The following is a 27078-nucleotide window of genomic DNA, read 5'->3' on the forward strand; positions in this document are numbered from 1 at the left end:
TTTAAAATACCAAACACCAAATTAGAGAGTTTTTTTTTTGTTTATTATGTGCCTACAAAAACCTGTTGCTTCAAGCTGAAATAAAACAATGTCGACTCTCTTAAAAATAAAAATATATTTATAATGAAATGATCATATAAAAAAAAAAACAGGTGTAAACAAGACAAAGCTCAAATAATTAATTGCCTAGCGTTAATTGAAATGCATAAATTAAACAGGTAGTTTGGCCATCTCCGAAGTCGTTGGCCCTTGGACTCCATTGGGGGGCGTTGCTCCGGTGGGCGTGGCAGGATGTCGAGGGTGCAGAAGGGGTGAATCCACCGTATCCAGACCACTGATGTCGGGATATCGGGATTTAGAGGGTGCGGGCGGTGCCTCTCGATAGGCATTGATATCGTTGTCGTGATCGGGATTCGGGAACTCACTGGCCAGATGATAGATGACCTTCTTGAACAGGAACTCCGAGAGGTTGGTGCGCAGGAAGAACAGGAACATCCAGTTGGAGAAGTTGCACTTGTCAATCACTGCCGACAGTTCGTTTTCGTCCAGTTGGCCAGGCTTTGCCCAATAGAGAGACCATCGCGTGAAGGTGACACTGATATTGATGATGGGTTAGATGGGTTAACCAAAAATAACTCAAAGATCGCCACACTTACTTTCTGTAGAAGAAGAGGGTTAACAGTCTCCAGATCAATCCCAAGACAGTAACTATAAGCAGAAAGAAGTACCAGAACCACAGGATGGTATAGATCTTTTCGTTCATGATGTTTAGGGCCATCACACAGAGTGTATCGTGGGTCTGTAGCGAACCCGAAGAACCGTACGTGTGGAAGATGCACTTGGTAACCTTGGGAAAGACCATGTCCAGAATGCTCATCTTATCGGACCACCGGTTCATCAGGGCTATCGGTCCCAGTTTGAGGAATTGTCCGCCCAAAAATCGATTGGTCCAGGTTATCTGAAGCAGGAGATTCACCAAATTGAGCACCTCCGCGAACACCAAGTGGGCACCCCACGACTGATTCAATCGCATCCTGTCGATCATTGTGCGTCGAATGTCCTTGATGCGCTCCTCTGTCTCCTCCAAGGATGGGATATTCAGCTTGCCGATCCGCAGACTGTCGTGTTTGAGGTACCTCGTCAGACCCACCATCCGAAGGCCGAAGACGAGGGCCTTCACCCTACCGCCCTCCCACTGCTTCCACAGGAAGTGCGGCACATAGAAGCAGAGGGCCTGGAAGAACAGTACGAAGGGCACCCACTGGTAGTAGGCGTGGCGCTTGATCGAATCCTTTTCGGGATCATAATTTCCCAATCCGGGGGGCTCGCTCCCCAGTCTGTGGGCCGTATGGTTCTGATCGCGCACCTAACAGAAAGTGCAAAACATAATGTTCATATAAGTGAACTATAGTTTGAAGTTAATAGTCTAAGCGCTATTTTGTCTACTTATGTTACATATATAACACATACATTGAGTATTTCAAACTATAAGCCCGAAAGAATTTTTTAAGTTGCCTATTTTTTTCAACACAAGTAAATATAAACGCTAAATTTTTTTTTTTAAACCTTGCTAAAAATCATACCAGAAATCGTTCCAAGCCACCTGTAGACAAAGCAGCAAAATTATCCAATATCTTTCTTTTTTACTTTGGTCTCAAGCTTTTAACCTGTAGGTATTCTAACCTAATTCAGGGCTTATCAATATCAGGCAACTGGTGACCTCAACTGATATTCCTGCTGACCCATAGGACTTACTATTTTGTTATTTAAGAACTAAAATTTCTTACTTCTAATCAATAGCTGGTTGTTTTAGTACATTAATATTGGTGACCTCTAGTGAATCTTTGATGACCCCTTGGTGACCCCAGGTGACCCCTCGGTGACCCCTTAAACTTACCACTGTGAAGGTGGGCGTGAAGAAGCAGAAGGTGTTGATGACGGGAGCAATGACACTGTTCGATATGCACTGGATATGCTCCCCGATATATTGACGCGACGTGATCAGCAGCGTGGCCACCAGGAGCATCACGAAGGTCCATCGATAGTGCAGCTTGAACACTATGTTGTCGATGACCACCCGCGTGAGATCGAACTTGAGGTACTGCCTCACCGAACTGAAGGTATTCAGCATTGTAGTGCCGTCCTTATCTTTGGTTTTGGTTTTGGTTTTTGTTCTGGCTCCGTTCCGATTTCGCAGCTGGTTACGATGGTTTCGGTTTTGGTGGCGATTACAAATGGGTGGCGTTCCGATGTCGGACGGATTTGTGCGCTCCGCTTGTCGCGGCTAGCTCCTCGCAACTGCAAGGCTCGCCGCTCGATACACTGCTCCGGGTCTCCGAGTCTCCGGGTCTCCGATTTTGGGGGTCTCCGTGGCCCGATCTCCATTCTCCGTACTTCGGAGAGGGCTTTCTGGCGTAAAAGCCTTATCGTGAGCTCTTTTTGGCCAGGAGAGCCGTGCAGGTCCGATAAGATAGCGTATTCGGGCTGAAATGCACGGAAATGCCGAATCAGCAATTAAATTGAGTTTAATTCAGAGCTGTCCAGTAAAATATTAAGGGAAAATATGAGAACCTACTAACGTGCCATACACTGAGAACAATTTTGGTGGGACCTTAAGTTGCAGCTCAAACAATTCTCTTCTAAATTCTATCTTATCTGGATATATTTCTAATTTATTCGTTATAATAACAAATGGATTTGAGGAAACTTTAATGTTTGTGAACAAAGTTTAAGTTTCGAAAATTTGACATTCTTTTCTACCAGTGCACTTTCGTCTCTCTTGAAACCCAAGAAAGCCCCAATTTTTGGAGCTTCTCGTGGACTTATAAAACACCTTAGGTTCTCAAGTGTGAGAAAACAAAAGTGAGAACAGGGGAATATACAAATTATTAAACACTTTCTCAGGGTTTACTTAATCAATGGGGATGCGTCTGAGCAAGGCCCAACAATTATGCCCAGTGTGTGGGTGAGTAATTCCAGACCAATCTAAATTAAAGATCCAAGAGCGTAAGAAATTTAGAACATGAGTGATCCATATAAACAATCACAAGCCCAATGAATCAGTGGGAGAAAATATCTATGACTCAAGAGAATCGGGATTTAATTGTGTGATATAAGTACAGTAAACTTTTTTGAAAGAACAATATGGTGAATAATAAAGTAACTAAAAGATAGTAATAGTTGAGTCAAAAAATACCTTAAGCCGAATGTATAAAATAAATATTTCCAACGAACTCTAAGGAGAACTACTATTTTTCATGAAGAATCTGTATTTAAGATCATAAGAGTATTAAGTGGCATTCTAGTCCATTTCAAGAACCCTTTCCGCCGTAATCTAGAACTATCCGGGTTGAAAAGCGTGCCGCTATCAATCAATGCTGTCTATTCTGATGGATGGAACAGACTTTGGATAAATATATAATATATATACAGTTTGATTGGGGATGTTATTGACCCAGATCGGTGCCAGACAGCTTAAGAGGGCTACATATATACTAAATAGTTGTAGTCTCCAGCTAGGCGAGTCTTTAGCATGGATATTGCGTTCCAGCGATAACAGGACAAGGTTTTTCATAGGTGGATATTCACCCTCCACCCAGCATTATAATTCATTCTTTGGCCCCGACAATCTTATCTCTTAGTCAATCCCCAGAAAAGACAGCAAGTCAAGTCTCCCATTATTTATATTTTGTTTAAACTCTAGAATGCCAACAGAGAGATCCGTACTATCAGTGGCCAAGTATCTATATCTGTTGCTTATCTAAATAGCGCGCCGTGGAATTCGTATTCGGTGCTTATTACTTAAGCGCTTAAGTGGCCGCTCCAACTTTGTCGGATAAGATAGACCCAGACCCCTTTCGCATATTTCACACATGGAAGTTGTGCGTAACCAGAGGCCCAGCGACTATAGACTATATTAGTAATTGCAACATTTTTAGCTGGTTGACTGCTCGAATTTTGCTCTACTAGGGTTTCGCTGGAAACTGCTTTGATTATGGGTTTTTTTGTTTGGTGTTTTTTTTTGTTTTCGGTTGACGAAAGTTCATTGATTCATATTCGAATATCAGACTTATTGCTTTATTAACACATAGCCCAGATACGAATAAAAAGTTTTAGGTACTTGTATAAGGTCAATTTTGCATTGAAATTTAAATAAAGCAAACCGCAATGAAAACGAAATTCGAACCATTCAAGCAAGGCGCTCCACACATTACCCTCGGCTACAGATTCAATTACCAGCCATAAGCAATACTGGTATGTACATATGCACATATGTGCAATACAGACATCGAGATATTGATATATTCGCATTCGTTGCAACAAAATTCTGCTGAAAAAGTGAAAGTGCTTTTGATACATATTTCGTTTGCGCAATGCAAATGAAATCGTTGATGGATGGGCGGTCTTAAAGAGTAATTTTCAACATGACGCAATCTGATTTTAATCTTTCAGTTATTTATTTATTTCCAAAATAACAAAATATACTATTTTAAACCAGTTAGCATCTAACCTATGCCCGCTGATCTCGTGATCATAAAACATCAGAGTTTAATGTCCGTTCAATTAGTAAAAAGTTGTTGTCCTCCAAATTGGAAATATATTGTTTTTAGGTCAAGTCTTTCCAAATTCAAATCTTAATTACTGTCTGACAAGTGTTTTGACATTTATAGAAGTTTCTCAGTTTCTTTAATTAGCATGATTGCAATTCGATATTTATGTAAATTCTGTCTGTTGACAGTGAAAAGCTGCTGCCTACGAGAATTTGAAATTCAAAACGCATTGCGCTTAAAGCACGTGATTGTGGCACTTGAAAGTTAATATTTTAAATATTATAATTTGTAGTCTTTAGTAATAGGTTCCTAGGTTTTTTAAGATGTTCTCTGACCTTTAATTATCGAGACCCCAACAAAAAGAACAGTCGTTGTAACATGATTTTAATAAGATGTTTTTATGGCTTTGACGGCTTTAACTGATTAGACAAACCGAAAAGTATTTAAGTATCAATAAGGTACTTTGTCGGAAGATCATTCATAGTATTTCAGATTCCATCCCAAGAGAAGAAATCGAATAAAATATCGCGAGAGAGAAACGCATGCGTAACTTTGTGATGTATCTTCTTTACACCAGATTGTTTTATGTGACGCATACGATTTTCGTGGAATTTTCAGATATGTTGATGTTCGATTTCGCATGAAGAAGATGACTAAGCTGAAACAATTTAGCTTGTGCCAAAGGGAAAATGGCAATCTAAATGCACAGAAAAAAAATTTTGATTAAATAAAGATTCGATTTATTTTTTTTATATATAGAATTAAATATGCATAATAGTACAAACTAATATAGTTTCTGTGCTTAAACTTGCTTATATAAAATATCATATTTTAAATATGATTCATAGTATTCGGTCAAAAAGTAAAATTTTTGTATGTGATTGTTGAAAGCACAGCGACTGTAAACAATATAAAAGGCAAGACAGTCGGCGATCAACAAACTTTATCTAAATATTTACTCCCTCGGGTTAACTTATCGTGTCAAAAGATTTGATTTCGACCAAAAGATGGCCACTTTTGTCAAATTTGAGATATGTGTCGAGGGGGTTGGATCTGAAACTGATCCAATCTGATTTATTGGCCTCGATACTGGCATTAGTGGGCAATTAAGACCTCGGTCTCGCCTCAGTTCGCTGCGGTTTTCTCCGGCTATTTATAGCCCAGACAGTAGTCGCCTCATTTAGGGATATATATGTACATACATACATATATATATCGGTGTATCGGTGCGGACATATAGGCTTAATGGTTTTATAACCGATTTTTATTGCCGCTTGTCCGCTTCTCCGCTTCTCAGGTTGCTTAGCAGACAGTAGCCAATCATTATTGATTGAAGGGGACCCACTGGTGCAGCTTTTACGTTTTGGTTGCGAAAATAATTTACATCGTTGTTCCTGGGGCTATGTTTTGTGTTCCGAACCCAGATCAGCGATCAAGTTGGGAGCCGGTTGCGCTAAGAAATTAAGTTGTCGACTTAAGTGATTATGTTTGTGAAGTACATACATACATATATGGATTGTGTTTGTAACAACTTAATTTATTGAAATACCTTATTGGTTATTATTTATATTATTTATATTAAATTTGAATAGTTTTTCATACAGTTAATCATTTGGTTCTTTCAATAAACAGTAAACAAATAAAATGGTTTTATAAACATTACCAAACGCTAGATTATTTAAATAAAACTTTTCAAAATTTTCCTAATTTGTTTACTTAGTTCCGGTCTTGCCAACTAAACCTTGAACAGTAGCTCTACCTTAATGTAGTACTTTTCATTCGAATGTCTATCAAGTGGGACCTTCAAACATCCCCAATGTCCGGCATATCAGCCCAGATCTACGGTGTTATAACTATAACACCTATGGCAACCAATCGGTCCCCATGACAAATGCTCTATCCCTTATCAGCTACTGGAACTGGCCGAGTATTGCCACATCTAGACTGTTTTAATTATTTTGTACAACCGAATACACGCACTTGAGAGCAATATAAGGTAGTACGTTATATAGAGTTGCTATTATGTATATGTAGTACACCCCTGTATATAGCATATACCCATGATAAGCCAATGTGTGCCTGGATTGAAATGTTTAATTTACAATTGAGATAGTTTCAAGGGTCTCGAAAACGATGGCTCCGAATTTATGGACAGAGAACAGGTAAAATAAGAATGTCGAAACCCGAAGAAGGGGCCAACAAATAAGAGAGAGAGAGGTGGAGAGCGGGAAAGAAGAACGAGTGTAACAGGTAGTCGCGTTTTCGTTTTATTTCTACATCAGGGCTCTCTTTTCTCTGTCCAGAAGGGCATGAAAAATCCCGCTAAATGTTTTTTTTCCCTATACCTGAGACTCAGGTAAATTCTGGCACGCCGGTAATGGCTGAAAATTATCGGGTGTATAAAGGTTTGCAGGTATAGAAATGCAGTGAAAGCAGAGAGTTCCAGCGTTTTTCTTATATTTCCTTTGTGTGTTCTCTCTTCCACTCGCCTCTTTGTGCTTTGTTTTACTTCTTCGTTTTTGTTGGTGGTGCAGCAGCTCCCATCTACAAAAAAACAACTCCAGCATCCACAAATACAACAACACAACGGGTTCCAAGAACTTGTCGCCTTCGCCTTCGCATACAAACACAAATGGAGCTCCAATATGGCAGATTCAGACTTAAAAGTTGGAGGGGGTGCGGGGCGTGGTGGGGGCAGTGTCCCATCGGGGGGTTAAATGCATCGGCAGAACCATGAGCGTCGGCGTTGCCAGATGACATTAAAATTAAATCATAAATCTTGAACGCTGAAAACAGACAGCCCACAATTGGTTTAACCCCAGAAGGTATGCAACAGTTTTATTGAAAAAAAACTGAATTTAAAGTTAAAAACATTTTTGAAAACCCTACAATTTTAGGTTTTTATATTTTTTTATTTTAATTTGTTTAAGTGGAAATCTGAGTTCTACATGTTAAAAATGGTAACTTAACGGTACTAGCTAGAATATTACACCATAAACCTTAAGTTTTATAAGTTTGTTTGTTTGTTTTAAGAATTCGAAAAAAACAAAGTGAAAATGTTGGTGCTAAAAAATATTGTTTCTAAAATTTTTTTAGAGTTTTGTGAGTCTAAGCGCTTAGAAGTTTAAACTTCAATTTACAAATATAAGATTCAAAATATTATAAGAATTCAAAATCGGGAAGTTAACAAATTCTAATGATATAGGAATTAAAAATATATATGTATTTTTGTCTTATCTTTGAAGACCCGTAAAATTAGTTCGTAACCAAACAAATCTAGGGTTAATTGCTGATGAGGCTGCCAGATGTTCAATGGAACTCTGTTACCCAATGCCCAAAGTGCATCAATGGAAGCCATAAACGGAATATGTTTTACAAAAATAGATTTAAAACAAAGGTAAATAATTAAGGTGGTTTATTTTTTTGGTTACTATTCTTGCAGCATCACTGAGTCACTCTTTCTCTCCGGGATTTGGAATGGTTACCCTTTTGCATTTTGGTCCACCGATTCAGCCATTCCAAGCGAGAGAGCGCCAGTGCTGAGAGTCGAGCGTCGAGAGCCGAGAGAGGTTTAACAAATAAAATAAAGTAAAACTTTTTGTTCAACAAGATCCACCCCAAAGAGAGAGCACCGCTCTCTAGCTCTCCTCGGGACGGTACGGCGCGGCGTGGCTCTCGCGCGACGGCGTTTAACGGAGCCAAGCGACTTGGGCTCAGCGGAAAGCCGAACAGTTTGAATTTTCTATCCGAAGAGTGCGCTTAGTGCCGCTGCTGCGACGGCGTTTTAACTTCCACCTGGGTAACCGTCGCCCCCGCCGCACCCAAAATTCAGTGGTTTTTGTTGTCGCGTTGAGAGCGCGAAACGAAACGAAACGAAAAGAAACCGAACTCTCGGGCCGAACCGAAGCCGAAGCTCTCTGGGGGATCCAGAACGGAGATCCAGTGCCAAACCAAATCCCACGTAACACTCTCCCCGATAGTTACTACTATCTTTTTTTTTCGTGTGCATTCTTGAAACAGAAACTGAAGAGTAATGGTGGCCAACGTGTGAGGAACCCGAAAGAAAATATAACCAGGAAAAACAACGAAACACCAAGAGTTATCTCCGAGGAGTAGTAGAACCCTCCTCCTAGCTATATCCACATAAATCGCAAGTAGCAAGCAGCAGCAGCCAAGATGTTTGACGTCTTTGGGTCCGTCAAGGGCCTGCTGAAGATCGACCAGGTGTGCATCGACAACAATGTGTTTCGCATGCATTACAAGGCCACGGTGATCATCCTGATTGCCTTCTCCCTGCTGGTGACCTCGCGCCAGTACATCGGTGATCCCATCGATTGCATCGTGGACGAGATCCCGCTGGGCGTGATGGACACCTACTGTTGGATCTACTCGACTTTCACCGTTCCAGAGAGGCTGACGGGTATCACTGGAAGGGATGTGGTGCAGCCCGGAGTGGGCTCCCATGTGGACGGCCAGGACGAGGTGAAGTACCACAAGTACTACCAGTGGGTCTGCTTCGTCCTCTTCTTCCAGGCCATCCTGTTCTACGTGCCGCGCTATCTGTGGAAGTCCTGGGAGGGCGGACGCCTCAAGATGCTGGTCATGGACCTCAACAGCCCCATTGTGAACGACGAGTGCAAGAACGATCGCAAGAAGATCCTGGTGGACTACTTCATTGGCAACCTGAATCGCCACAACTTCTACGCCTTCCGATTCTTCGTGTGTGAGGCCCTGAACTTTGTGAATGTCATTGGCCAGATTTACTTTGTGGACTTCTTCTTGGACGGCGAGTTCAGCACCTACGGCAGCGATGTCCTCAAGTTCACCGAGCTGGAGCCCGATGAGCGTATTGATCCAATGGCACGGGTCTTTCCCAAGGTCACCAAGTGTACGTTCCACAAATACGGTCCCTCCGGCAATGTGCAGAAGTTCGACGGTCTGTGCGTGCTGCCCCTGAACATTGTAAACGAGAAGATCTACGTGTTCCTGTGGTTCTGGTTCATCATCCTGAGCATTATGTCCGGAATCTCGCTAATCTACAGGATCTCCGTGGTGGCGGGTCCCAAGCTGCGTCACCTTTTACTGCGAGCCCGTTCCCGTTTGGCCGAAAGCGAGGAGGTCGAACTGGTGGCCAACAAGTGCAACATCGGCGATTGGTTCCTGCTCTATCAGCTGGGCAAGAACATCGATCCACTCATCTACAAGGAGGTGATATCGGATCTGTCCCGCGAAATGGGCGGCGATGAGCATAGCGCCCACAAGCGGCCCTTCGACGCCTAATCAGTGGGCGTGACCGTGTGCCAGAGTGCCAGTAAGTCTCGTATATATCATCCCAACACTATCCCACACACTGCCCCATATCATCAACAAGACACTAGTTTTAGTTAGCTCCTAACTCAAGCCACACTTCCACTCGATGTAAACCTCGATTAATTCTTAAGATTATACATACGATAATACCATATTTTTTTTGGTAGTTGATTTACGTTTTTTTTTTTGACGCTAGTTTTTTATAGAAGATCTAACTAATGACAATAAAAAATTAAATTTTTTTCAACACAACAAAGGAACACTTTTCACAGAGTGAGAGAGAGCGAGAGAGTTCTTCTAGTCTTGAGCGTAACCGGCTTCGGTGCAAGCGAGATGGCAGCTGCGCATGCGCAATTGCCAACCATAGGTCCATCCCTCTTACACGCATGGTCAACTCGGAAGGGTAAAGAAAGAGAGGGAACAGAGTGTGGAGGGCAAACCAGTTTGACCAGCAGTTAGTTAAAGATTGTTGCCAGCAGGGCAAAAGATTCTTTCGGTCTTCTTATGGCTTGGCATTTCTCTACACAATGCCCTCTAAAATTCCAGACGAAAGGGTAGTTACAACTCCATATCTACTTTTTACAGATCTTTAAATATTATACAATCCAAAAAGTCGTCTTTTCAACACTGATTTTGGTTTTCTGTTAAAGTTATTTTTATTTGTTTTATTGTAGGATTCATAGTTTACAAGTATATAAACATAGAAATTCTAAAGGATTTGAAAAGATTTTTAAGTTAATATCCAGTAAGAGGGTAACATTATCCAATCACAAACAAATTATGAAAAGTTCATATAAATGGTAAAGCTAAGTACCAGAAGGATGTTCAATAAAACTAGTAAGTGTTTGAAAAGCTCAATTTAAAATAAAAAAGTTGGGTTCTTCATACAAAAGTATCTACAGGATTTTCACTTCCAAGTTAAATATGTTTTTTTATAGGTATATATATATGGGTTACTATAGGGTATCAACTAGCCAAGCTCGATCACTGGTGATGGTCGGACACCCGAGCTAACAAGCTCATTATTTATTAGTCGTTTCAATGGCCTCCGATTTTCTTAGATTGCCTCGATCTTAAGACTGGGACTGTCTTGCTGCCATCACTACACAGTCACAAAATAAAAGTCACATTATTTCTTAAATACATTTTTAAAAACTAGGAAACGATAAACGATTTTCCTGGGATCAATTTTGTTCTATTTATAGATATTTGTAATACTTTTGAGATTGACATTTTTCGTAACTTTGATTTCTTATTTAAAAAAAATTATGTTTACATATTTTTCTAAATAATACAATATAATTATAATAACAAAAGTTAGAAATATAATTAATCATTTTTCACTTTAACAATATTGATAATTTTAAATTATTCATTCTAATGTCAATCAACATACATGAATAATAATTTTTGGGACTCAGTTCAGTAATTTTTAGCAGTGTGTATGATAGTTTTTTTTGGGCACAGAGACATCGGGTGGCGGAGATAAGAAAACAGCTCTCGACGTTCGGGTCTCTGTTCGTCGGACTCTCGTACTCGTAATCAGCATAGAGTTGGGTATTACTTGGGCCGACTTGCGTTGCGTTGCTCAATGTGCAGACATTTCGTTGGGGACTTGACTTGGGACATGCAATGCCAATTAGAAGTTGGGCAACTACGTGACACTTTCGGGCATGGGCACTTATCTAATCGAAGGGGGAACAGTACCTTTTGATAAGGTGCGAGATACATATAGAGATACAGATACATATACAGATACAGATAAAGATACAGAAACGAGATACATAAACGGGCACAGATGATGCTGCTGCCGTTGATTGGTGACATAGTGTTGCAATTAGCACACGTTTTCATTTCCATTTTTACCACCCCCACCTCAAGATCAGAGATCACAAGATCCAGGCCCCCTGTAGATCCACAGGTTTCAATTAATGGCTGGCACACAATTTAAGCGGCCTCGACAGCTTTTGATGATGATCATAATCAACAAATAAGCGCTGGAAATGCTTCTGCTGTTCTCTGTTCTGTATCTACGTATACAGCTGTATGTGGTTTGTTCGTCTGACCGCCAATTTGAGGTATCAATGAATTAATGAATGGACCGCTCTGTCACACCCAAAACCCACCCACCATCCACTTTGCCCCCAAGTTGAATGAAACGAGAAACAGACACGCGAAAACTTTTGCTCTCTATTGAATGTGCTTTTTTTTTTTTTTATTCGCAGTTTGTTGTTATTTTTACTATACACGCACTTAATTTGTTAAGTCAGCAACTCATTTCCCAGGCTTTTAATTGCAATAATTGCTTTCAATTAGCGCAGAGCGAGCGAGAGTGTCAAACTTGAATCGGGCCAAAAGTGAAACTCAAACGGAATGTTCACTTATTTCCGATTGAAATGGAAATGCATCGTTTTTAGTTAGACAATGGCGATGATCGGATGATTTATTGTTTCCTTAGCGATTGGAAATTCTCAGGTGATTAGTCTTTAATGCCTGACAGCTTGCGGAAATGGGTTTTTGTGGTCAAAATCGAGTCAGTTGATAGGCAATTAATTCAGAACCGCTGCTTGAAATTTTTGTTAATTTAAATATATAATGTTCAAAATAATTAAACATTTTGTCTAGGTTTTATCCTATTAAGTCTATGAAAACCAAACAGTTTTGAAAGTAATTATATATATTGGTAAAGAAAGAATATTGGAACTAAAACTTTTATGTGATGTTAAAATATTATACATACAATAAATTTAAAAGCCATAAGGAATTTACATATACGTTTTCACTTAGAAATTTTTAAAATACAATTAATTATAGTGTATATTGAATGGCTAGACATGAAGGTACCAAATACTTTTGTTAAAGCTAGTTGAAAATGTGCAAACTAAGATAATCACAAATTAACGACAGAACTGTTATAAAAGATTTATACCTCAAGAGAAACCCAAGTTACTATCAAATTTTCCCGGAATCTTATCTGGTGCAACCACCATCTTAATTTTGTCATTTAATACTCAACGCTTTCAACGAAAGGAACAACTTAATTTTAGCTACAACAGTCATTGCTTTATAAATTAAACCCAAAACAAACATACTTTATTATTAAATAATAATGATTTAATTTTGTTCCATTGCAGTTTCACGCAGCCGAAATTGGGTTAGGACGATGATAAGACGGAGTCGAAAAATGGGGAAATCGGAAAGCGGATGGAGAATTTAGGAAGTCGGCAGTGTAGATGAGGCCTTTCGAGCTAATGACGAGCTAATGAACACATATCAACGAATTCCATGGTAAAAGACAAAATCGCAAGCAATAACCGATTTGTGTTTACTGTTTTGCGTCAACAACAAGACACGTACAATTACAATAAATTAACAATAACAATAAAATTAAAAATAACAAATAACAAATACTAGCCGCAGCCAGAGATGTAAGCTAAAGATGGATTGGTTTCGGATTGCATTGGTTCAACGATCCCGAGACAATCAAATTTTTCATTTGCCAAATCAAAGAATTTTCCGTATTGACCAAAATCCCACAGCCAATCCATTGAAAAGCATTCTGGAAACCTTTGAAAGACAGGAGAAAAGACATTTTCAAACTATATATATTTTTTTTGTGCAGAAGCAAACGAATTGAGATATGATAGATCTATATACATCCATATATATTTTTAATAAGCAATTACACATATATTTATACATAAATATACAGACGGACAGAAAAAAAAATATATATATTTATGAATGCCACATGCGAGTAATATTTATGCTAAGAGTTGTGATCATTGATTAAGACATCTAAAAAATGCGAAAAATACAAAAAAAAGAAGACAAAATAAGCAAAACAATAATTTACACTTAGTAAAGAAAAACGCCAGCATAATAAAACATATTTTATTTCAATTTTTACACTTTTAATTTAGCAATTTTCGCCAGCAAATAATAATAATTATAATTCCTTTTTTTTTGCATATCTTTGGTAGCATTTATTTAGTTTAGCGCAATTTTTTTTACACACACCCGAACTCATCATTAAAGAAGAGCAACTAAATTTATACATATTTATAGACGTATATATTTTTGTAAAATGAAACTACAAGAAATATACATTTAGCGTTAAGCGTAAGCATGGTAAAGACAAACAAAAAATGAAAGACTCAAAAGCAATATTTAAAAAAAGCAATCGAAAATCAAATAAAAATGTTTGTAACTGTGTGTTTATCCTCGAAGCGATGAACGAGCCAAGCCCTAAGCTAAGTTTCAATTTCAATTCCATATACTTATAAATACTTACATTAAATGAGAATAAAAACACCCAAAACATGATGATCTTTTTTATGATTTATTGTTTGTACTCAAGCCGAACAACTTCGTTTCATGCGAAAATAAACAACTAAATAAAACAAGGAAAATCGAAGCAAACATGGAAAATCTATCTTATCGGAGGGTTTTGGGAAGTTCTGGGGAGCAATGAAAACTATTGTTTGTGTTCGCCTAAACCAACTACAAACAAAGTTTTGTGGACACTTCTAAGGTTCGGTTTGTGTGCCCACCTTGTAAACTTGGTTTTTTTATGACCAGTACTCTTTAAAATTGTTTACGCCGGACAAACTTTTGAGCAAACCCCGCGACCTGGGCTCAAATGGTCTTTGACCTCAGGATTTGCCCCAATCCACTACACCACCACTATATATCTTTTTTTTCCGGAACTCAATTGTACACATATTGAAAATTAAGAAAAAATCTTAATTTGATGTACTTTGACTAGCCAAATACTAAAAATCGTATTAAGATGAGTATGCATATAATATTATAAATATAAATACATGCTTATACATAGTCAACTTTTATTTTCAGTCTTTATTATACCCTTGCAGAGGGTATTATAATTTCAGTCAGAAGTTTGCAACGCAGTGAAGGAGACATCTCCGACCCTATAAAGTATATATATTCTTGATCAGCATCACTAGTAGAGTCGATCTAGCCATGTCCGTCTGTCCGTCCGTCTGTCCGTCCGTCTGTCCGTCTGTCAGTCTGTCCGTCTGTCCGTCTGTCCGTCCGTTTATATGCAAACTAGTCTCTCAGTTTTAAAGCTATCTGCATGAAACTTTCCCAAAAGTTGTCTTTCTATTGCAGGTAGTATATAAGTCGGAACGAGCCGGATCGGACGACTATAGCATATAGCTCCCATAGGAACAATCGGAAAAATAAATGAAAAAAAATTATAACTTTGCTGTTTTTTAATTTTTTGTTTAGTTCTTCGACATATAATAATGGTTAAATATTTCCGATTTACGGTTTAAATTTCATTAAAATCGGTCGACTATAGCATATAGCTCCCATAGGAACAATCGGAAAAATAATTGAAAAAAAATTATAACTTTGCTGTTTTTTAATTTTTTGTTTTGTTCTTCGACATAAAGCAATGGTTAAATATTTCAGAGTTATGGTTAAAATTTCATCAAAATCGGACGACTATAGCATATAGCTCCCATAGGAACAATCGGAAAAATAAATGAAAAAAATTATAACTTTTTTGTTTTTTAATTTTTTGTTCAGTTCTTCGACATATAGCAATGGTTAAATATTTCAGAATTATGGTTTAGATTTTATCAAAATCGGACGTCTATATCATATAGCTCCCATAGAAATAATAAAAATATATAAAATAACTATCAAATAATTGAGTTGCTAATCATCATAGCTTCAATGTTTTTAAACATATACGCAGTAAATCATAATTTTAATGTTTTCAAAAATGTTAAATTCTTGCAATAGCTGCAAGGGTATATGAACTTCGGCTTGCCGAAGTTTGCTTTCTTTCTTGTTACTTATAATATATATTTAAATTACTTCAGCGTCGATTAATTGGGAATTCATGGTCAGATACGAATATTACTCAAAAGGCAATCAAACTTTTGAGAAAGTGCTAATGTTTTTAAAAATAATAAACAATGCTGATTCAAAGTTTTCCCCGATTGACTTACATATGCGTCACCATATCCTGTTTATGTCAAACTCCCCTTATTGAATTTAGGCACGTGCCAAATCGACTTTACTCACGAAATGCTTACAAAAAAATTATGGTTTCTACTCAATTACACGTAGTACCGCTCATATTTTAAGTTTCCAGTGCATTAATAAATCTCAAGAACAGTTCCTGTAAAATTAGTCGTTTGTAGTATCGGTTATTTATTCATTTTATTTACCTAATCTTTGACGTACGTTACGCTATGACTGTTCTATTAGCTCTTATCTGTAACTCTGCCTTAAGATAACAATAAATGTACTTTGACGTTTAGTTTCCGTCTTGTATTTGTAATAGCTTCAGACTAATAAGAACCTTAGGTAACCCCTAGTTAACTAACCTTAGAAATTACCTAATAGGGTATCGTAATAATTGTGCTTTCGTTGATTACCCGACTAAATCGCTTATTTTCCGCGGTATGCACATAGTGGGTCACTAACTTTAAATAGTCGTAATCGCTGGGCATCGGCGGATAGAGGGAACTCAAGTATCAAGTAATTTACTACGTCAACATGCCCCTTGTGCAATTTATATGGAAAGTGTGGCAATAGAATGTCAAGATGATGTTGGGAAAATTAGCATATCAAATTGAGTTAAACGCTGCAATTGGCCTCAATAAATACGTAAATAAATATTACGACATGGAGGCGGGAAAAGTGAAATCGGTATGGAATTGCGAGTGCGAATGGAAATGTAAGCGGGTTTAATGAACTCACGCTGTCACAAATGTCAAAGTTCTGGACTTTAAATTACATTTATTGAATTTAATTTATAACTTTAACGAATTCCTGAGTTCAATTGGCATACTTCGTTTGCGTGTAAAAACCCAAAGTAAATAATTCAATACAAGAGGGTTTTTTATAAAGTCAAAAATAAAACACCCCAAGTTTACCATGAACCACAAAAAAATAAAAACGATTTTAATCCAGAATTTCCTGGTTTTTGCATGTTGTTGCATTTCCCCTAATACCTGGTCTTATTTCCCGAATGCAGTAAACTGAACAATCGTTTAGTTTAGTAAACTACAGATGGGTGTCCCACATACACCTTTTAGTTGACCTTGCACTTGCAATTGTCAAATTATTTTGCGCAATTTCGCACAAAAGATTTACAGTATAAACACCCCCATGCGATCAATTTCAGTGGCGGCCTCTGGTGGCTGGGCACTGCGGCGACTGCTTACGTAAGCTCCATTACACGAAAACCCCTAAATTTCGCTTTAGACACAATTTATTTATTTAAAAAAGTCCACTTTTCGTTGTCAGTCTGTGAATCGTTGACGGTTTTGTCGTCTCTGATTTATTGTTATGGCTGTTTTTTTTTATTTTGTTTATCTGTTGATTTGGTCTTTTGTCGCAATTGTGTCTGGTTTTTTGTTTTAATTCTTTGTGCTTCTTGCTCAATGCGGTAAATTAACTTCAACGGGGCGAAAACAGACTTCCAGTTTGGCCTGTTTTAATTTTTGATTATTTTTTTGTTCACTCTAAAGATGTTATTTATAGTAAACTTATTTACGCGGTGACATAACCTAAAATTACTTAAAGTTAAAACAAAGATCATTATACATATATATATATAATTTTTACTTTATATCGGTCAACCCTCTATAAAAATATTTTCTGTATAATCTATAAAACGACCTCTAACCTCTTATAAATCGATTAATTAAAAACAATTTGTGACACTGGCTAATTACTCGCTGCACATGAGAAATAAACAAATGGACAAGACTTTTAGCATTAGCATATCACAGTTATCGGTTAGAAAAGACCCCTGCTTTCGTATGTGTAAGCAATTTGTACTCGTATATTTTGTTTATCGCAAATTGAGGACTTTGTATGCAAATCCTCGGGGACAAGGGCTGGAAATTTTAGTCATTTCTTGTTTTTTATTTTTGTGTGTGGGTTTTTTAATTTTTCGGGACTTTTGTTTATCGCCCGTTTTTTTTTTTGCCATTAAAAGCGGTAAAATGAGTAACGACACACAGCTGAAGTAAAGCATTCCATAAACACACTTTCGACTGTCTGAGATTCCGATATGTATTATGATTATGATATGGATAATGGTTCTGGGCCTGATTCTGAATTCAGTTCTACTTAAGCCATCGAATGGCGGAAGTTTCAATCGTTTTTAATGAGCCTCATCGCAGTGACACAGAAAGCCTATTTTGTGGAGGCGTCTTCTTGTCGGGCATACCCTCTAATTTTTCGGTTATGACCGGTTTTCGGATGGGAGGTGGCTTTCGGAATAGATTGTAGTTCCAAACAACAACGAAAAACGGGAAAAAAAACTGCCTTAGACTTAGTCAAGACACATTTTAGTTACATTCTAGTAACATTTTAGTTACATATTAGTTACATTTTAGTTAGATTGTAGCACTTTTTAAATACATTTTAGTTAGATCTTTACATTGTATCGTTCTAGCTAAATTGTAGTTACATTTTGATAGTTTTTCAGTTACATTTTAGCTGCCTTTCAGTTACATTTTGCCTACATTGTAATAACACTTATCTTTACGAATGGCACAGTTGAATAACCTTTTAGTTGTATTGTAGCTACTTTGTAGATACCTTAAATGCACATTTCAGTAGCTCAGTTGGAAAAAATTGTAAATTTATAAATGATTTATTTTGATGAACAGATAAGGAAGTAAAAAATAAAAGTAGTTCATATAAAAATCAATCAGTCAAATCAATAAAGTGTAGTATTGTGTAATGTGATTTGTTTCGTCGATTATGTTATAAATATATAGAATTAGGGTATCCGCATTCGAATACCCATTAGTGCCAACTGTGTGAACATTTCCCGGTAGATCTGTTTTCCATTTTCTGCCATTTTCCACCCACCTTCCCCCCCAATTTTCTTGCCGCTGTGCGGAGACAATCAGCGATTCTAATTAGCCGACCAGACGGCGAATGTTTATTAGACCTTCTGTGGGGGGTTTGTGCTCTGGTTTTTATATATATAAACCATAGTTTTGAAATCATGTGGGACGATCCAATTGACGCGGCCGGCATTCAACACCTTTCGCAAAGTTGGGCAAACAGCAATCAAAGCAAACAAACAAACAAACAAAGGCGAAATGCACAAAGCACAAAGCAAGGCAAACAATGCGAACAAGCTGTGTTTAAACATTTGCTTAGTGCAGCGGCGACAAGTTGCATAAATTATTATCGAACAGCGAATGCAATTGCACGACCTGCTACAGTTTCCCCCCCTCTCAAAACCCCTTTTGGGTACCCGCCCCTGTTTTTCTTTGTCAGGGGGGGGACAAAAGGGGGTGCAACCTTGTTGCGCTAATGACAAATGCTTGTTGCTTGTCTTTCACTCGAATTTTTTTGAGGCCAAAGGCTCCATTAGCTTCACTGTGTTATTGGATGTTTAGTTATGAACATGCCACATGGTTGCAGATCGTAAAAAATATATATATGCAAGAAAAGAGCATACACAAAAAAATGTTATAACTAAATATTACTAAGCTGGAAACAGACAACAGATATATGTTCATTAAAAAATTTTAAAAAAAGTTTAATTTAACTACAAATTATATGTTTAAAGTGTGTTTTAATTTGTCAGCTATTATTGTCAAAACGCGTTAGGTTTTAGAAACTCCAAAGAGAAATCGATCTGCACTTTATGTAAACTCAACTTAAAGTGGACCTTACCTAAATAACAAACTCACGATAAATAAACATAAAAACGATAAAAATAAAGAAATGCACGAAATGGCGATTTTAAATTTACTTAAAAATTAAACCTCGAGCTGTTCAAATATTTCAACATGAAAGTAGATCAAATGCAATGTTGCATTTGCATTGCATCCATTTTAAATCATTTAGCAAGACGATAATAGTTAAACTTTACTGGAGCATACGAGAATAACCAAACCAGATAACAAAAGCCCAATAGAAGCTAAAAAAAAGTATTTTTGTATCGATTTAAGCATGTGTGAGGGCACGAAATCACGTGCATTCTCGCTTTAAGAGGAAATTTATGAGGCTTCATCGACACCTCAAGGGGCTCATTAAAAAACACATTCAGGTGCCACAAATCTGTTCATGAACTGCAACAATTCCAAATGCAATTAACATTTCCCCGCGGGAATTTAAAGTATTACTTTGGATACCCTAATATAATATGTATGTGAGTTTATTTAAACAATAAAACCTCCACTAATAACAATGCTTCGTTTTTTTTACAGATTATACGGGATTTTTGGCATTTGACTGTCAAAGCTTCTAGTTGAAGCTTAAATATTTGATACCATTAAAATTATTTTTATTTTGATGATAGGAATGGCACGAATTAAAAAGACAAACCATTTATCCATTTTTAGAATAGTGCCTTTACTAAAAGTAGAAATTAATTTAGAGAACTAGTTTATCAATAGATATAAGCGCATATGCAATTAATAACTATTCATAAGACACAAATACCCAGGGTATTTGCATATTCGACTCCTTGGCGCTGCCCTTAAATTCTTGATCTTAAATTGCTCTCCCTCGAGTGATGGAAAATGCAAATGATATGGAAAACGTTTACGATCGAACCGTGTGCAATGCGCTATCAATTACGGCGGCTAAATGTCAGCCAGCGAATTTCCATTCCCAGGAGGGAAAGAGAGGGAGAGGGAGATAGGGAAGCCCTAGGTGGGCAAAACGAAAGACTTAGGCAACGAACCTTTGTCGGCCGTTGTTAATGAGCGCTTAAAAACGCCTCGCATCGAAATACTTGGTATATGGGCATAGGGATTCTGATTCTGGGTTTTGGGGCATGCCGCCATGCTGTGTGGCTCACTTTTTTGTTTTGTTTTTTTTTGTTTTAAAGAACTTGCTTAGCTTTTAACGAGTGTTTCCCACGCTTGAAAAATGACTCGCGGCTTGCGAGCTGGACCCGAAACCTGAGTTATTTTATCGATCCCCCGTTCAGGGTCCGGATTTTTTTAGGCCCGGTCAAGAGAGTTGGCTTTCTGTTTCTGTGTGTATGTGTGTGTGTGTGTATATATATATATGTCTAGCCATGGTCGAAGTCGCCTTTCGGTGGCGCTTGTTGGCTACCGTTGCACGCCGCGCCCAAAAGCCTAGAAGCTGTTGCTGCTCCGACTGCAGTGGGTTTAGGAAAGGGGCAGGACGGGGTGGAGGGTGGGACTGGGGGCGTGGCAGGGGGCAAACCGGTTACCGGTCTCAACCACAGACAAAAATGCAGCTAAGGTTGTATAAGGAGATAACGAGCCAGAAACAGTGGAACCTTCAGCGGTTTTTCTAAAACTAATTTTCCATTATCTACACATTTAAAAAGGTATAACTAGTTAAAAAAAATGATATGTAATGCAAGTCTACATTTCTTTAATTTCTAAAATAAAGCAAAGTTTTTAATAAGTTTGAAAACAGAGTTACAGAAATATGTGCTTTATAACAAAAAATTGTAATGAACAATAACCCCTTTCATTAATCATTTAGCACCTTTTAAAAATGTCCAATTACTTTGAGTATTCTCTTGGAAACTTTAGCGAATCTCCACTTCCCACCATTGTGCACACACATTTATAAACAGATGCATACATACTATTCGTATGCTAAATGCGTTGACCGCCTGGCTGCAAAATCAAGTTTTGCATTTTTATTTAAATTTCTTGGTTTCCTCCGCTAGCTGTTGCCAGGCGCAGTGGATCGAGTTGAGTGGAGTGGAGTGGAGTGGAGTGAAGTGAAGTTGAATCAGCGGAGATGGAGATGGAGACGGAGCCATTGCCATACCACTCGAAGACTTGCAACTTCATTCGCGATCGATTCTCGCATTCCAACTCTTTGAATATGGCGACGCCGCCCAAGAACAACGACACGGCGACTACAATTGGAGTTTAACTTTAATGGGTAGATATAGATACAATGATGAGATAGAGAGGGAGAGACGGGGGCAAAAACACCGAGTGACATAAAACAGTGGAATACACTTAACGTTAGCACTTAAGTAAAGCTGGAATCGGGATTGGGATCGGGAACGGGATGCTGATTTCGTCTACATCCGCACCTGGAACTTGCCCGCCTTGGTCAGGTATTTGACGCCCTTGAAGGGCTTGTACTTCTCGCCGTACATGTCCAGGCGGTTCACCTTCAGGCCGGAGACGGCCAGCTGCGAGATCTGGAACTGGACATTCACGGACGGATTGGCATCGATGTTGGTCGTCCCGGGCGTAATGGAAACCTAATGGGATATAGGGAGAACAAATTAATTTATGGGTGTCTTATAAATAATTTTCAAATTTTTGGTATCACATAAATCTGTTCTATCTGTTCTATTTTTTTTAGAGATCAAATAGAAAACCCTGCTTTATAAATGCTTGCATTAATTTATAATACTCTTACTAATTGTATACATTTGCTAAAGAAAAACGGAGACAAGTAAAGAGGCAGTAATTAAATTGGTATCAAATACCTAATCGGTTAAAACAAAAATGATTTTACAAAAATCTGGACCTATTGGTCTTCTTTATATATAATATTTTAATCAATGAATACTTGTGTGACACCAAAATAAATGAATATGCCAGCTTTTCCATCATATACGCACCGATCCTCTTATATTTGGCAGTTTGGACACATCAATGCGCCCCACATCCCAGGACAGTGTCTTGGTTACCGAATCGAAGGTGTACTTTCCCTGATTCGGCGTCAATAGGCAATTGAGCACGCATCGCGGCATGGTCAGCTCCAGCTTCACTTTGTCCACGGTGCGTCCCAGGGTATTCCTTGGTCCAATTGTCAGATCCAGACGACCCTGCTCCCCCGTTTTAATTGAGAAGTTGTGCCGGATGTAAATGGGTATGGCCACCACAGACTGGGAGCTAATGTGGTACGACATCAGGCGGAAGTTGCCATCGGGCGGGATGAAGGAGAGCAGTCGCTCCGCCTCCCAGCGCTTGAATCGCACGCAAGGATGGAAGGACACGTCGTCGAAGAGACGTGGATTCATGAAGGACAACGTAAGGTCTGGCATGCCAGATAATTTGATGCAGCAATCAATCTGGAAGAGGTATTATTATAAACCTGAATGTAAATCATATATGATGGAGATAGGTTTATATATTGGCTAGTAATGCGTACATTTCTAAATGAGTTGTTATTTTCTGCTGTTTTGATATTTTTTACCTTAATCGATTGAGATTGTTTTTTCACTTATTAAAATTTTTTTAAGGCATAACATCATAGCATAACCGAGCATAGATAAAACGTCACTATAAAGAAAAGTTATGATATCTTAAGCTTCACTTTATGCCCAAAAATCTTTATCCGTATGCTTAAGGTTGATAAAATTAGTAACAATCAAGCTTTGAGCCTAAAATATTCAAAAACTATTATTTTGCTAGCGCTTATAACTCTTAAAAGAGTCTACAGTATGCCGTTTTAAGCCATTAAGGTAAGTCTTACATATCCTTGAATCTCCGCAAAGACTGTGGATCCCGATTTGTCGATGATGGCGTCCACCTCCTCGATGACATCGAAGTACGCCTCGTTGTTGGTGTAGCGTACGCCACTTCTGCGCCAGGGAATCGCCGACAACTGACCCGAGGGCAGGGTGGTGCTCACACTGTGGGTAAATAAAATGGGCTTAGGAGGAAGCGAGGAGGAGAAGGAGGATGAATCCTCCGATTAGAAGACCTACTTGCTCTTGCCCGTCACCGTGTTGGCAATGGTGCGCAGGATGTTCGGCGGCTTGATCAGTTCCTTGAGGATGTTGCTCTCGGTGGCCAGCGGGAAGCCGTTATCCAGCATCTCGTCCAGCAGCTCGTAGACGACCACATAGTTGTCCTTGATCACCGACTCGGAGCAATCGCCAAAATAGTCCTGGAAAGTGTCCACCACGCGATGGAGGAACTCGATGACGAAGAGCGGCGGCACCTCCTGCTTGCAGGCGGCCACCAAGGACACCGTGTCCCTTTGCACCGTGATGAGGTAGTAGTGGGGCGTGGCTATCACCGGCGGCACATCCTGCAATCGAAAGATATGGTCAGTATATTGGTCCATACGTGGCATTGGCGGCTTACATATGGAGCGGCTCGCTGGGCGTCGAGGAAGTACTCGCATACGGATCGCGAGACCACCGAACGCCAGTGCTTTTCCAGGAAGACCTCGCTGTTTTGCGGATATAGGGAGGTGTTAGATCGGTTCTATATACCCTCTGGCTGACTGGCTTACCCGCCGCTGTTCACAATAAACAGACTGTGTATCATATTTCGACCCTAAATTGTTTACTATTCAAACGCTATTGTTATTTTTTTGCAACGCTACGTCTAGGGATGAGTAATTGGAGATGACAGCGTGAGCGGTTCTGTTGGAACACTCACGAGGTATGGTATATTACTAAATTAAATAAATTTACTCGCGAACTGGCTTATAAAAATGACTAAGCAATTGAGCAAATGTATGAACTTGAAGATATTAAAGCCAACATATTTGTAATTGTATTCAAATACTTATGGTTTTAAACAATTATAATATTTTAACCAGCCAACAAGATATCTCATAATATAACATTTCGTGAGGCCATCACCAAGCGCTCATGCATTGCACATCTCTAATAAAACAGCTGACAGCGGCGGAACGAATTGAAATTGGAACGTGAGGCAAGTGTAAGTTTGCTTAATATTTTGACAAATAATAAATAAACAAGGTAACAAAATAAAACATTTTCTATTAAATAATCTAGGGCTTTAACGCACACCTATGACAGGGGCATAATACACACACGGCACCTTAGAGAATCGCCTGGAAAAAGGCCGAGAAGACACGGAATTATATAATCGCCGGTGATAAACACATGAGTCCGTACAGCGGCTCCTCCGTGCGTCGCCTGCTGGACAGTTGGCCCGGAAAGAAGCGCTTCGGTGTGTACCGCTTCCTGCCGCTCTTCTTCCTGCTGGGCGCCGGCCTGGAGTTCTCCATGATCAATTGGACAGTGGGCGAGACTAATTTTTGTAAGAGTCCAGCTGCAAAGCTGTTTGCAAGACTAAGTCCTCATTTTTTTCCCTTCAGATCGCACCTTTAAGCGTCGCCAGGCCAAGAACTACGTGGAGGAGCAGCAGAATTTGCAGGCGAGGACAAGCAACAGCACTAATTGAAGACAAAATGCCCGCCGGAGTGTCGTGGGGCCAGTACATGAAGTTTCTAGGCTGCGCTATGGCATCCATGATGGCCGGATCGCAGGCGGTTCATCTGTACTACCGCCCACTGGAGGATCTGCCCGCCTACATCGAACGGGAGCAGCACAGCACACAGGTGGATCCCATAGCCAAGCCACCGGACTCTACATGAAACTCTGTACTCGACAAGTTACTGGTTACTAAAGCTATTTAAGTTTACTTTCGGTGTTTTTTGGACAAGGATTTGTTTAGGTTTTGTATACCTATGATGTGCCAATACTATCCGATCTTCCTGTTAGGACTTATTTGCAAGCAGTGTATCTTCTTTAAATGGAAGTTCTTTTGACGATCAGTTTATTGTTGTGTTCAAAAACTCAATATTTAAGGAATAATTATAAATATTCCATTAACTGCTCCATAAGCTGTCTAAGATTCTTTTCGTTGACCATATATGTATAAATATTACTGTCTCTTTCATCTTCATAAAACTTTCGGCTCTTGAGCAGATATTAAGCAACAACAACGAAGGTTTTACTTTATGCAAAGCAGTATAAAGACGAGATTGTCAACAAACAGACCCTTAAAAGCCACCTTAAGTGGCGAATACTCCAGGGCAAACAAACTGTATTTAGGAAATTACTTTTATTAGCTAGCTAAGCCTACTTCTCGTGCACCTTCCGGTGGTTTTTGAGGCACGTCTGCTGCCGGAAGGCCTGTCCGCAGGTGCCGCAAACGTAGGGTTTCTCGCCCGTGTGGATGTACTCATGGTGCCGCAGGGTCTTCCTTGAAGCAAAACTCTCCGGGCAGTGGCGACAGGCGAAGGGCTTGAGCTTCAAATGGACCGCTCGCACATGGGCCTCCAGTTCGAATCTGCGAGCGAACCGCCTGCCGCAGTGCTCGCAGGGCAACTTGTCGCTGGAGTGCATGAGCATGTGCTGCAGCAGCATGAATTTCTTGGCCATCCGGCGGCCACAGACCTGGCATTCGTGCGGCAGCTCCTCCTGTCCCTCGTGCTGCTGCAACGTGTGATACCTGAGGGTGTACTGCGAATGGAACTCCTTCTGGCAGATGTCGCAGAAGTGACGCTCTGCAGCGCCGCCCTCCTTGGCGGCCACCTCATCCTCCGTGGGATGCTTCGTCCTCAGGTGGTACTTTAGATTCGCTGACTGATTAAAGCTGGCCCCGCACTGCTCACAGATGAATTTCTTCAGCGTTTCCCTGTCCCTGGGACTGTGCTTAAGTCTTTTGTGCTTCTGCATGGCTATGCGGCTGGTGTAGATCCTCTCGCAGCCCGGCTGATCGCAGGGATGACGCCGCTCCTTGGGGGCATGCACCTCCCGAATGTGCGTGTACAGACCACCCATGAAGCTGTATGCCTTCTCGCACTGATCGCACTGGAAGGGTCGTTTGCTGCCCTCGTGGACCTTGCGGATGTGGGCCGCCAAGGTGATCTGGTGGGCAAAGCTGTGCCGGCACAGGGAGCACTTCAGCGTGTTCCTCGAGCCTCGGGAGGATTTCCTTGCTGGTTTCTCTTGCTTTTCGGCGGGCTCATCGATGGGATCGGGATCGGGATCGGGTTCAGGAGGCTCCAGACTATGCAGGGATCCTTGATCCTCCTCCCTGTCGTCGTAGACCACCTCGAACGTGGGTTCCCGTGAGTCCTTCCTCAGCATTTCCAGCAACTGCTGCCTGCAATCCTCTGCTTTTCGGCGGAACTTTTCGAAATTCTGGACCAACTGTCGGCATTCCCGGCACATTGCAGTGGGCAGCCACTTTTCCATGTCCTGGTTTTCCATCGAATCCGCCTTGGTGAGCCTCAGATTGAGTAACTGCTGCAGCTCCTGGCTGATTGGAATGGCCTCTGATTGGAGCTCCTTGTCCAATTGGATAAGACAGGTGCGACAGAAGTTCTGAGCGGATTCCCTGGTCAGTTGCGGCAGCATTTTGTACGGTTATTTATATAATAACTAAAATATTTTGTAATATAATTCAATGCATTATAATAAAATCGTATCCCGTTGTATATTTTAAGGTAAAACCTAAGCTGGTCACAT

The 27078-nt window shown here is 39.7% G+C and overlaps 6 protein-coding genes across 7 annotated transcripts; 3 read left to right on the forward strand and 3 right to left on the reverse strand.

Annotated features, from left to right (window-relative positions):
- Positions 1–144: 144 nt before the first annotated feature.
- LOC108137583 (innexin inx7) lies at positions 145–2302 on the reverse strand. The gene is made up of 3 exons (XM_017259313.2): positions 1898–2302; positions 657–1366; positions 145–595 (listed from the first exon to the last, which is right to left on the reverse strand). The coding sequence occupies exons 1-3, from the start codon at positions 2129–2131 to the stop codon at positions 211–213; spliced, it is 1329 nt and encodes a 442-aa protein (XP_017114802.1). The 5' UTR covers positions 2132–2302; the 3' UTR covers positions 145–210.
- Positions 2303–8287: 5985 nt separating this feature from the next.
- On the forward strand, positions 8288–14282 carry LOC108137588 (innexin inx2). The gene is made up of 2 exons (XM_017259320.2): positions 8288–9861; positions 12995–14282. Exon 1 carries the CDS (start codon positions 8727–8729, stop codon positions 9828–9830), a length of 1104 nt encoding a protein of 367 aa, XP_017114809.1. The 5' UTR covers positions 8288–8726; the 3' UTR covers positions 9831–9861; positions 12995–14282.
- Positions 14283–21733: 7451 nt separating this feature from the next.
- Positions 21734–24197, reverse strand: LOC108137586 (AP-3 complex subunit mu-2). The gene is made up of 6 exons (XM_017259317.2): positions 24081–24197; positions 23930–24017; positions 23548–23873; positions 23313–23472; positions 22456–22908; positions 21734–22089 (listed from the first exon to the last, which is right to left on the reverse strand). Exons 1-6 carry the CDS (start codon positions 24113–24115, stop codon positions 21904–21906), a joined length of 1248 nt encoding a protein of 415 aa, XP_017114806.1. The 5' UTR covers positions 24116–24197; the 3' UTR covers positions 21734–21903.
- Positions 24198–24398: 201 nt separating this feature from the next.
- Positions 24399–25033, forward strand: LOC108137596 (small integral membrane protein 4). Of its 2 annotated transcripts, none has more exons than XM_017259328.2 (3): positions 24399–24514; positions 24592–24859; positions 24918–25033. In XM_017259328.2, the coding sequence occupies exons 2-3, from the start codon at positions 24703–24705 to the stop codon at positions 25001–25003; spliced, it is 243 nt and encodes an 80-aa protein (XP_017114817.1). In that variant the 5' UTR covers positions 24399–24514; positions 24592–24702; the 3' UTR covers positions 25004–25033. The 2 variants fall into 2 exon arrangements, with proteins under 2 accessions (XP_017114817.1, XP_017114818.1); XM_017259329.2 differs by lacking the exon at positions 24399–24514 and adding an exon at positions 24540–24555 and having other exon boundaries at positions 24616–24859.
- LOC108137597 (protein brawnin) lies at positions 25011–25243 on the forward strand. Its single transcript, XM_017259330.2, has one exon. The coding sequence runs from the start codon at positions 25011–25013 to the stop codon at positions 25194–25196; it is 186 nt and encodes a 61-aa protein (XP_017114819.1). The 3' UTR covers positions 25197–25243.
- A 343-nt stretch (positions 25244–25586) lies between these two features.
- LOC108137585 (gastrula zinc finger protein XlCGF26.1) lies at positions 25587–27075 on the reverse strand. Its single transcript, XM_017259316.2, has one exon. The coding sequence runs from the start codon at positions 26965–26967 to the stop codon at positions 25684–25686; it is 1284 nt and encodes a 427-aa protein (XP_017114805.1). The 5' UTR covers positions 26968–27075; the 3' UTR covers positions 25587–25683.
- Between the last annotated feature and the right edge of the window lie 3 nt (positions 27076–27078).

This window comes from Drosophila elegans, unplaced genomic scaffold, assembly GCF_018152505.1.
Source record: "Drosophila elegans isolate 14027-0461.03 unplaced genomic scaffold, ASM1815250v1 contig_149, whole genome shotgun sequence".
Lineage (NCBI taxonomy): Eukaryota > Metazoa > Arthropoda > Insecta > Diptera > Drosophilidae > Drosophila > Drosophila elegans.